The following is a 12,279-nucleotide window of genomic DNA, read 5'->3' as shown; positions in this document are numbered from 1 at the left end:
GGAGTTGGGATGTTAGCAATCACGTACAAGCTGACATAGAACAGTACATTTTCTATGTTTTATATGTGTGTGTGTATGCTTGTAAGAATGTATGCATTGTTTGTTGTGTAAATGACAATAAAGTGTTAACAGTGCTTTTGTTTTAGGTGTGAAGATTCTTATTGTTTTACTTTTTGTGCTTTACTCTGTGTTTCTGACATTGCTCATGTATCATTTTTATAACTGAGAAAGTAAAAACCATACAATAATTTCAAAGAGGGCCTATGTAAAATAGTATTGAAAGGAAGCTTGTGTGACCAAGCCATGTTGTGTCTGCAGACGCGTCAAGTTCTTGAGGAGCTGACAGAGTTGCCTGTGATGGTAGAACTGGCCAGTGATTTCTTGGATAGAAACACACCAGTCTTTCGAGATGATGTTTGCTTTTTCATCAGTCAGTCAGGTATGGTATTTTTGTTTTTAATTTAAATTTTTGATACTTTCTTCTTAAATGTTTTGTAAGATTTATGTGTTTTTATTTGAAAGGCAGAGTTGCAGAGAGAGAAGAGAGAGAGGTCTTCCATCTACTGGTTTACTACCCAGTGAGAAAAATGCCTGGGCCTGGGCTAATCTGAAGCCAGGAGCCAGGAGCCTCTTTTGGTCCGCCAGTGGATGCAAGGATCCAAGGACCTGGGCCATCTCCACTGCCCTCCTATGGCATCAGCAGAGAGCTGAATATCAGCTGATGACTATACGGAATGCCAGTGCCACAAGTGGAAGTTTAACCTACTATACTGTGGTGCCAGAACCTAAAATTTAATTTTAGATACAGAGATACAAAGAGGGAAGGAGAGATACTGTGTTGCCATCTGCTGGTTCACAAATGCCCACAATGGCTGAGAACTGGCAGCCCAATCCAGGTTTCCCACCTATACCAGAGACCAACTACTTGAGCCTTCACTGCTGGCTCCCATAGTGCACATTAGCAGGAAGCTGGAGTGGGAAGTGGAGCTGGAACTTGAATCCAAGCGCTATAGTGTGGGACTTGAGAACAAGTGGTTCCTTAACTGCTAAGCTATACATCTTCCCAAAAGTATATTAATTTTAAAGACTTGAAGAGAAGGTTAGTCATTGTAGCTATTCTAGTGTGTCATGGCAAAAACTGATGATTAAAGATAAACTAGTATTAACTGACATGACAAGTATAAATTTATTTCAGTATTAGTTCTTTATGAATTAGTAGAGAAAAGCTGTATTTTCAAAGGTAGAATAGGAAAATAGATCCTGTAAAGTATATTTTAAACTCGTGTTTTATGCTTTGCCTGAAAGAAGTGATGGTGTTGAAAGTGTGCTGATATGAAGCAGCAGTTTTACAGCAATTAAGACACCCACAGCCCATATTGGAGTGCCTGGTTTGTGTCATGGCTTCTCCACATCCAAACCGATTTCCTTGTAATACACGTTCTGGGAACAGGAGCAAATGGCTCAAGTGTCTGGGCCATCTGCTTGGGAGATCCGGAATGAGATCCAGGTTCCTGACTTCATCCTGGCCCAGGCATTTAGGAAGAAACCTGGTGGATGATAGATTTCTGTCTTTCAAATAAAATGAAAATAAACTAATTAATTAAAAATGAAGTAGGGCCCGGTGGCGTGTTCTAGAAGCTGAAGTCCTTGCCTTGAACGTGCCGGGATCCCATATGGGCGCCGGTTCTAATCCCGGCAGCTCCACTTCCCATCCAACTCCCTGCTTGTGGCCTGGGAAAGCAATTGAGGACAGCCCAATGCTTTGGGATCTTGCACCCATGTGGGAGACCTGGAGGAAGTTCCTGGCTCCTGGATCCAGATCGGCACAGCACCAGCTGTTGCGCTCACTTGGGGAGTGAATCATCGGATGGAAGATCTTCCTCTCTGTCTCTCCTCCTCTCTGTATATCTGACTTTGTAATAAAAATAAATAAATCTTTAAAAAAAATGAAAGCAGTTGGTTTATCTTGACATTGAAGAAACAGCATCTATGGAAACTGCCCTGTGTCTTACATTGGTGATTCTTTTAACACAGGTGAGACTGCAGATACACTGATGGGACTTCGATACTGTAAGGAGAGAGGCGCTCTAACCGTGGGGATCACGAATACAGTTGGCAGTTCTATCTCAAGGGAGACAGATTGTGGAGTTCACATTAATGCTGGTCCTGAGATTGGCGTGGCCAGTACAAAGGTGAAGTCTTGACTTACTACTTTTCTGAGTATTTTATTTAATTACAGTATTTGTAGTTTGGAACTTAATTTTTATGTGTTAGCAGTTGTAGAACACATACTCAAATATAATTATTGTGAAACTTAGGATTCAGGAATAGGTAGACTTGTTTTACTTTCCATCCCCCTTCTCTTAGAGCTAATGCCGAAAGGGACAGATGTCTGTAATGTAAGTCCATTTGGAAAGGTCTCTGCTGGCTATCCTCATTCATCACTTAGTTATTTGAGAGCCAGAGGAATAGTTTCTATTCACTGGTCACTCCCTAAATGCTCCCGCTTTCCCTGGCTTGGGCCAAAACCAGAAGCCAGGAGCTCAGTTTAGATGTTTCTTATGGGTGGCTGGAGGGAGCCTAGTCATGCAGGCCATCACTGAAGCCTTCCAGAGTGTGCATTAGCAGGGAGCTGGATGTTGACCCTGGACGCTTTGATATGGAATGCAAGTGTCTTTCCCTGAGCTAAAAACTTTTTATATTAATACATATAATCCCCTCGGGTCTCCCAGTAACCTTTTTTGTTGTTGTTGAGGTACAATTTCCAAAGCATAGCATTCAGCATTTTTAAGTATATAGTTTTATTAATTTTTCTCTGTTCAGCTGTGACCAGAATTCAATTTTAGAAGATTTCAGTTACCTAAGTTTGTGTCCCTTTACAGTCAGTTTCTCCTACCTTTCAGCCTCAAGATGAGTGATTATTGCATGTGATTTTCCAGAAATTTCTTGCAAATGGACTTGTATAATACATGTCTTTTGTAACTGACATTTTTCATTTGTCAGGTTAAAGCTTTTGAGATTCATTCATGTTTCTGTTTGTATCAGTAATTTTTTGCATTTCATTAAACAAATTTTATTTTGACTTAAGTATAGAGTTAAGGAAGTTGGCAAAGATAGTATAGAGACGTCCCACATGGTCTGCACTCAGTTTCCCCCAGTGGTTACATCTTGTATGTATGGAACAGTGGGCATTGTTTTATGCTATTTATTTTCTTTTTTCAAAAAAGGAGCTGGGCCTGGCACAGTACCCTAGTGGCTGAAGTCCTCACCTTCCATGTGCTAGGATCCCTTATGGTCGCTGGTTCTACCACTGAACCACCCATGCAACTATAATGGTTGCTGGTTCTAATCCTGGCACTTCCCGTCCAGCTCCCTGCTTGTGGCCTGGGAGGGCAGTCGAGGACGGCCCCAGGCCTTGGGACCCTGCACTTATGTGGGAGACCTGGAGAAGCCTCCTAGCTCCTGGCTTCGATTGGCTCAGTTCTGGTTGTTGCGGCCACTTGGGGAGTGGGTCAGCAGATGGAGGATCTTCCTCTCTGTCTCTCCTCTTTGTGTATCTGACTTTCCAATAAAAATAAATATATTTTTTTAAAAAAATGAACTAAACTAGAGGGTAAATGGAGATCCTTGATTCCGGTCCCTTGGCCTAGTGCTGATCTTGCTTGTGAATTCCAGCCTTGCCTGAAAACCTGTCAGGATTAGAGGGATGTTATGGACTCCCTCTTAATACCAGACCATGGACAATTTGATATTTCTGCAGGAACTGATGGGCACAAGTGTGCAGGTTCAGCATTTTTTATATGTTATTGCAGGTGTTTAGAATCTAACCACAGTGCTGACTGTTGGTGACTGTTAAGAAAATAAATAAACCAACATAGCTTTGTGTTTTTTGGCTGAATAAAAAGAAGAAGCAAATTTAAAAGTCCAGAGTCAACGTTTTCCTGTTAAGTTCTTCCAAGCCTCAGTAAATTCTAAATATGGGGTACAACTGTGCTCACAATTAATCTGGTATCTACTGATGAAGTGAAAAATACTAAATTGAAGTTGGAAGTTAGGCTGTAACTGCAACATGGTGGAAAACGTGTGCGTTTATGTTATTATTATGTTTGATATTTACACATAACTGGTTTTGAGATATTTTTAGTCTGAAAAAAGAAACAGTGGTTTTACAGAATAACATTTTTGGTTACAGGTAGGGTGATCTATGGGCATCCCAGGAGTCCAGCATACCTGGGCTCTCCCCCAGCCCTGAGAGTATATTTTATGATTAATGATTTTAATGAAAAGTAAACTACAGTAGGAAGAGGTAGAGTGAGAACCACAAGAATTTGGAATATAATGTACTCATTATATTTGGAGGCTAGGGACTCAAAATCCACTTCCACAATAAGGTAAGTCTTCCCCCCTGCCTGTGGCCATTATAGATGTGTAGGGATAGGTAGAGGCTGTGGGGAAGTCAGGAACATTGTCAAACTGTAACTTTATTAGGGAGGGTATCTCATATCCACATTATGATAAGGAAATAGTCATCAATGTCAAGATCTCCTGTCTGGAGGAGAGCAATAGAAAGTCATTAAGTAAACAACAAAACAATGAATTTCCTAAAGTTAGAAGTATACATAACTCTTATAGCTGACCACAGCATAGTAATTCTTGTAGTTTAATAATAAAAATGTAAATAAAGTCCGAGGAGGCCTGAAACTTGAAAATCTTCTAGATAAGTTTTGGGTCAAAAAGTTGTAAGTACTGGGGCCTGCACTGTGGTACAGCAAGCTAATCCTCTGCCCCAAGGCCCTGGCCTCAACAGTAAAGGTCTTCTTTTTTTTTTTTTTTTTTAAACAGATTAAAGTTTTTTCTTTTCTTCTTTTTTTTTTTGAAGATTTGTTTTATTTTCATTACAAAGTCAGATATACTGAGAGGAGAGACAGAGAGGAAGATCTTCCGTCTGATGATTCACTCCCCAAGTGAGCGCAATGGCCGGTGCTGCGCCGATCCAAAGCCAGGAGCCAGGAACCTTTTCCGGGACTCCCACATGGGTGCAGAGTCCCAAGGCTTTGGGCTGTCTTTGACTGCTTTCCCAGGCCACAAGCAGGGAGCTGGATGGGAAGTGGAGCTGCCAGAATTCGAACTGCGCCTATATGGGATCCCAGTGCGTTCAAGGGGTTCAAATATCCACCAATGAGATTCTGAATGTTTGAGATCTATGTATGGAGTATTTTACTGACTGATTGATTTTGATCTTAGTTAATTCTCCTGATAATCTTATCAAAACCATATACCTTTAATTGTGAGGCATCTAAGGCCTAAACAGGAATTGTGAAGGTTATCAGACTCCTAGAAAGAAACAACTTCTTTTGTTTTTTAAAGATTAATTTTTATTGGAAAGACAGATTTTTAGAGGGAAGGAGAGACACAGAAAAAGATCTTCCATCCGCTGATTGGTTCACTCCCCAAATAGCCATAATGGCTGGAGCTGAGCCAATCTGAAGCCAGGAGCTTCTTCTGGGCCTCCCATGTGGGTGTAGGATCCCAAGGCTTTGGGCTGTCCTCGACTGCTTTCCCAGGCCACAAGCAGGGAGCTGGATGGGATAGAAAGTGGAGCAGCCGGGACATGAACTAATGATCCGTATGGGATCCTGGTGCTTGTAAGGCAAGGATTTAGCTATTGAGCCATTACCAGGCCGCAAAGGTACAATTTCTTCCCCCAGAAATACTCAGCCTGTTAATTGGGAATAAAAGCAAGTTATAAAATGTATCTAATAATTTTCTTGACAACATAAAGAAAAAAAACCAGTTGAAGCTAGGAAGCCGTATTCATAAATGTTCCTATCAATGATAATAATAGGATTGGAGATTGTTGTCAATTCCATTTATCTTTCTACAATTGAAGTTCTTGTTTTAAAACAAATTTTTATGTAAGGAAGAAAGGGGGATTGTTAAGGACTAAGTTGTAAGTAATGGTGAAAAATCAAATTTAAAGAAATCCAGCAATACCAGAGCAAATCCTCTCAGCCAGGACTTGGACTTTTTGAAATACAGACAGCTTATTTTGGTTAACATGTGCAGATACTTTGTCTGCTCTCTTTTCTTTAGAATATTTCTTTCTCTTCATTTTTTGGATTTGTTAGAAAATTCATAAGCATCCCATGGGGATAAAGTATAAAACATTTGTATCTGGGAAGTAAGGATTAAGTCATTTGTTGGAGTTTCGATAAAGAAGAATAGTGATAAATTTCCCAAATACTGTCTCAGTTTATCTTTATCAGTGTTGTTTTTAAACCATGGGTAATGTGTACTGTTAAACCCATGGGAATTGTCTTTCCTTTCCTTTCCTTTTTTTCTTTTCTTTTTTGTTTTAAGTTAATATTTCTGAGGTATAACTTCACTTGACTGTGCTGCTATTTCCTGTGTTTCAGGCTTACACCAGCCAGTTTGTGTCCCTGGTGATGTTTGCTCTCATGATGTGTGATGACAGAATCTCCATGCAAGAGAGACGTAAAGAGATTATGCTTGGATTGAAACGGCTGCCAGGTAGGAAGATGCTCACGGATTAGTCTTTGCTTGTCTAAAGGAGTGGATAAGGGGTTACTTCTCTTATCCCTGAAACTGTATGTAACTGTTTTGTGAAAACTTTATACTTCTGCCCCATGTTGTGAGAAATGCCACACCCATACCCTGGAAGAATAGAAACAGTATTATTGCTGTTGTACTGTCCAGTTTATTGCCTTTGCTATTGTTACTTTTTTTTTTTTTTTTTTTTTACAGATTTGATTAAGGAAGTACTGAGCATGGATGATGAAATTCAGAAACTGGCAACAGAACTCTATCATCAGAAGTCAGTTCTGATCATGGGGCGAGGCTATCACTATGCTACTTGTCTGGAAGGGGCTCTGGTAAGTTGTCTTCCATGTGATGAATTTCAGTTTGTTGACCTGATGCTGGATCATGGTTTTAGGTTGGATGAATGAAGTAGGTGGAACTTCCAAATTGCCTCAGTATTTGCGCAGTTTGCTTTGGTTTATGTTGAGAAGGTATAACAGAGAACTTAACTCAGAAAGGGTACATTTTTACATAATGTGAGATGAAACGTGAAGCAAATGGAAAAACACTTGTGAACTGCATGTTTTTAAAAAAAATTTTACATCTTGTTATTATTATTATTATTATTATTTTATGATACAGTTCAATAGGCCCTAGGATTTTCCCTACCCTCTCCCCAATCCCTTCCTAGCTCACTGAGTTTCCCTGTATTATTACTATAGTATAGTTCTTCATTGGAAAGTCATATTTACAGAGAGAAGGCGAGACAGAATGATGAAAGATCTTCCACCTGCTGGTTCATTCCCCAAGGGGCTGCAATGGTCGGAGCTAAGTCAATTCAAAGCCAGGAGCCAGGAGCTTCTTCCAGGTCTCCCACACAGGTGTAGGCTACCAAGGCTTTGGGCCATCCTACATTGCTTTCCCAGGCTGTAAGCAGGGAGCTGAATGGGAAGCAGAGTAGCTGGGACTCAAGCTGGTTCCCATATGGAATCCTGGTGGATGCAAGGCAAAGATTTAGCCACTAGGCTTTTGTGTCAGGCATTGCATGTATTCTTGATGGTGTCTTAGAAAAAAATTCTTATGGTGCTTTAAAATTCCATTTACTTGTTGATATTACAGAAATTGTTAATTTGTTAGCTGTATTTACAGATAGTGATTTTTAAATACTTATGGTTAAGTAGACATATAAGTAAGTTAACATATCAAGTATTTTCTATGAAATTGACTTAAGGGTATGAATTTTTGAAAAATGAACTGAAAGCTAATCTTGTTCTTTCCTATTAGAAAATCAAAGAAATCACTTACATGCACTCTGAGGGCATCCTTGCCGGAGAGCTGAAGCATGGCCCTCTGGCTCTGGTGGACAAGCTCATGCCTGTCATCATGATCATCATGAGAGACCACACTTATGCCAAATGTCAGAATGCTCTCCAGCAGGTGGTTGCCCGGCAGGTACGTCAGGGGCAGCTGGGAGGATACCTTGCTAATCTAGGAACCTGATTGCTAAAGCTTGTTGGAATTTTGACATTTAAAGTGGTTGACTGGTGCTCGAAATCAGACCTGAAAGACACATTTACATGAACTCATGAAGTCATTTGTTTTTTTAAAACAGCTGTTGTGGTTTCCATGTGAGATACATACTCAAAGTTCTTGCAGGAACTACCTCAGACATCAGTTAGAGCCACGGGTAAAACTGAAATCTTAGTTTCTAAATTCTGTTTTCTATCAATTAACATGGTAACTCCTTTTAAATTTTAATATTTCAGGAGAAATCTGGCACTTAGATTTTTCATTAATAAGAAAGCTGCACTTGAATTTTCAGATCAATTGACTTTATATATAAATCCTAAAAGACACTACTCCCTAAGTACAACATTACTGATAATGAACTTGAACTTTGAAGATTTATTTATTTTCATTGGAAAGGCAGGTTTACAGAGAGATGGAGAAAAATCTTCTTTCCTGTGTTCTTTCCCCAAATGTCTGCAACAGCCAGAGCTGAGCTAATTAGAAGCCAGGAGCTTCTTCTGGGTCTCCCGCATGGAAACAGGGTCCTAAAGCTTTGGACCAATCTTTTACTGTTTTCCCAGGGCACAGCAGTAAGCTGGATGGGAAGTGGAGCAGGCAAACACAAGCTGGTACCCATATGGGATCCTGGCACTTGCAAGGGGAGGATTAACCAAATGAGCTATCATACCAGCTATGAACTTGAACTTTGATGGTGTCTTCCTAAATTCACATATCTTCTGATTTTTTTTTCAAGATTTTTAAATTTTTTTTTAAATTGTAAAGGCAGGTATGTATAGAGGAGATGAAGATCTTCCATCCACTGCTCCACTCCCCAAGTGGCTACAAGTGCCAGAGCTGAATTGATCCGGAACTAAAAGCTTCTTCTGGGTTTCCCATGTGGGTGCAGGGTCCCAAGGCTTTGGATTGTCTTCTACTGCTTTTCCAGATCATAAGCAGGGAGCTAAAAGGGAAGTGGAACAGCCAGGACACAAATGAATGCCTATATGGGATCCTGGTAAATGCAAGATTCAGATTTAGCCACTAGGCTATTGCAGTGGGTCCTAATCTTCTAAATTTTAAAAAAATTAGTGAAGCTTCCATTCCCCCCCCCCCATGCCCCCGCTACCTGAGTGATGTTAATCAAATTTGCCCCATAAAATTGTTAGTTTAAATAAAATCTGTCGGGCTATGTGTGCAGTTTGCCCTGCAGAGTTCACACATTTCTTCTAGCCCTGCCGTTGCTCACCAGGGGTATTGTGTATGTGTGTGTAATTTTGTTTCCCAGGGGCGCCCTGTGGTGATATGTGATAAGGAGGACACGGAGACCATTAAGAACACGAAGAGAACGATCAAGGTGCCGCACTCCGTGGACTGCTTGCAGGGCATTCTCAGTGTGATCCCCTTACAGTTGCTGGCCTTCCATCTCGCTGTGCTGAGAGGCTATGATGTAAGTGACGCATCAGGAATCATGAAAATCTTTTTTTTACTTGGGTACATCCTGATAGTTTTTCTTCTAAATTTTTAACAGTAACATTTGAGAAATCCATCTGCTATGCGACTGGCCAGATTTGTAGATCTGTCATAACGTCTTACCTGTGAGACACGAACCACCTAGCAGGATCTCCATCGGTTTTGTTAGCATTACCCACTGTTTCTAAATGGAGTAGCTGTTGGTATTTGGGATAGGGAGGAGCCATTTCTTCCCATAAGAAGCTGTCCACCACATTATAAAACTTGTAGCATTCCTAATCCTCCAGTCATTGCGGAGGCCAGAACATACTGCTCTTTTGTTTTTAGCTTCACCTGAGGACTGCTACCTCTGTAGAGAACCGTGTCAGCTCTTCCATGCAAACTGAAAACTGTGGAATTCTTTTTCCTAGTTGTTTAACTTTTTCAAGATATGATTATATTTTCTAATGTAGTTTCTTATAGTCTAACAAAGGGGTAAAGAGCACACTGTTTATTGTTTAGGAACCAAATAGCTCACTGAGAAGTTTTCCTTCATTTCCCAACCCAAGTCTGTGTAAGCTCTCAAATCTTGCTTCTTGAAATTGTTTTGCAGGTTGATTTCCCACGGAATCTTGCCAAATCTGTAACTGTAGAGTAAGGAACGTCTGAATCTCTGGACGATTAAGCAACACAAAACACCTTTTGTATTTGAAACCTTGATCTGAAGTATCACTCCTTGAAGCCTTTTTTTAGTAAATCCTTATTTATATATCAGTTACAATTACTCCACTCAATTGTGATTTTTGTCAAATTACCTCTTATGCTTTTTCCAGTGATTTGTTGGGGGAGACCGTAAAATGGAATCTATGAGGAAAATTTTAACTCATTTTCTGTAAAGAATGCTGGGCTATGAGTTTCTGATTCCTCCTCTTCAATCTGAGATGATTGTATGTTTTTAAATGATTGGCATTTGTTTTACCTTGCTTTATTCATTCAGACCAGTGAGACAGTAGTGCAGTTAACTTGGAATCTCTAAAGCCATGGCAAAGTTTGCTAATACTTGGACATCTACTGAAGGTTTTGCTAACTTATGTATAAATAGAAGATGCTGTGATTTATTTTGAAGCTTTATTTTATTTTGTTTTTAGATGAAACTGTACAACAAAAAAATGAACAATTTTCTTGGTGGAATTTGTTTCTGAGTTTGGTTAACCTTAGTTTCTCAAACCTGCTGTCTGTGTTCTGTAGCTGAAGCTAATTTAGGAAGCTAAATATTGCAATAGTGCATTGGTGTTCTCCAATCTTCAACAGAACATTTTTGCACAATTTTATAGCACGAGCTTTAAATTTGAGCTGCTTTGGGTAATGACAGTAGGATTGTGAATTTAAAGTTGAGGTGTGTACATGTTCGATATCCTTTGCCCTATTTTCTGATATCTTAAAAATGGTGTTTGTTTCTTTGTATCTATAGTTTTGTATTTCTTAACTGTTAAGTGACTTTGTTTTGTCTTATTCTTGAAAACCACAGCATAAAGCTGCTATCATATGTCTCAAATTGGTCTTCATATATACAGTATATGTCAAGGAAGGGAAAATTTCCTGTCGTTAATATAAGCTTTTTTTCATTGCCTTGTTGCATCAAAACGATGTTACACTTAGTGCCAGTCTGGAAGTTGTTTCAATCATTGGAAATAATTGAAAGCCTTTGACTAATTGTGTATCTTTAAGTGGTGAGCCAGGCCTAACAAAAGCCGAGTGCTTCCTACCATGCTAGTGAAGGATGGCATCACATTTACTGTTACCTCTAAGTTGCTTTTTCTATCTATGTTTTTTGTGCTTTACCCCTGAAGTTTATTTGGGAATGAAGAAGATACGTATAAAAGGGTATTGATGTGCCTTTCACTGGTTAGTGTCAGAAACAGAAGTCAACAATTTGGATTCAAATATTTAAAATAGAATGTTAGTTTATCACCCAGACGAATGTTAATAATTTCTTCATGGAGTTTTTTTTGCGGAGGGGAACAGATCTTGTGGGCTGGGAGAATGCATTTTTGTATTGGTTAAGTCCTTTTTTTTTTTTTTAGTAATTTTCACTTTTCAGTTGTGAAGGTAAGTTTAAGCACAGGCTTTTTGCTTTTGTGTGTGTGTGTTTGAATTTCTTAATTAGGTTAAGGTTTTGTGAATAGCTGTGATGGCTGCGGGACGTGCTCACAATTCTGCTTGTGTTTTATAGTTGAGGAAGGGGTTGGCGTAGTTGGAGGAATTTGGAAGCACTCTTAGATGCAAACTGGCAATCTGTTTTTAATAGTAAAGTAAGGTCACTATTTACATCCTATATATAATACTGTAGTGATATTTATCTGCTTTGTTTCTAAAAATACCTTGTAATCTTACTAGTTTTAGTTCTATGTAAGCTTACTAGTTTTAGTATCTGTGTAGTATAACGTCTTATGTCTGGTATACTAGCATTTTACACAATTTGTATGGGCTTGTTGTATTTTTTTTCAAGTTAGTAGATAATAATTGTACATCTTTCCCCATAGGTTACAGTGTATTGTTTTGGTACAGCTATCTGTAGTCTTAACAATCAACCTAGCATTTTTAGGTTATCCTTCCCCCTGAACGTTTATCATTTCTTTGTGATGATAACTTTCAGGATCCTTTCATGTACTTCTTTCTGAAACAATATTGTTTCAGTTTCAGAATGTGTTGCTCTTACCTGGCTGTGACTTTATATCAGTTAACCAGTTTCTCCGCATCTCCCCCTAGCCTCTGCTAACC

General features: G+C 39.4%; 1 protein-coding gene across 1 annotated transcript in view; it reads left to right on the top strand.

The window, feature by feature from the left end:
• GFPT1 (glutamine--fructose-6-phosphate transaminase 1) overlaps positions 1 to 10,272 on the top strand; it is a 56,835-nt gene extending 46,563 nt beyond the window's left edge. Inside the window, exons 13-19 of the mRNA XM_058667912.1 lie at positions 319 to 439; positions 2,035 to 2,192; positions 6,417 to 6,531; positions 6,766 to 6,893; positions 7,825 to 7,992; positions 9,335 to 9,496; positions 10,112 to 10,272. Coding sequence (XP_058523895.1) covers positions 319 to 439; positions 2,035 to 2,192; positions 6,417 to 6,531; positions 6,766 to 6,893; positions 7,825 to 7,992; positions 9,335 to 9,496; positions 10,112 to 10,156 — 897 coding nt within the window. The 3' untranslated portion in view covers positions 10,157 to 10,272. The remainder of the gene's footprint in view (positions 1 to 318; positions 440 to 2,034; positions 2,193 to 6,416; positions 6,532 to 6,765; positions 6,894 to 7,824; positions 7,993 to 9,334; positions 9,497 to 10,111) is intronic.
• The last annotated feature ends 2,007 nt before the right edge of the window (positions 10,273 to 12,279 follow it).

This window comes from Ochotona princeps, chromosome 8 (assembly GCF_030435755.1).
Source record: "Ochotona princeps isolate mOchPri1 chromosome 8, mOchPri1.hap1, whole genome shotgun sequence".
Lineage (NCBI taxonomy): Eukaryota > Metazoa > Chordata > Mammalia > Lagomorpha > Ochotonidae > Ochotona > Ochotona princeps.
Note: the sequence above shows the minus strand (reverse complement) of the source record. Positions and strands in the feature narration are given on the sequence as shown.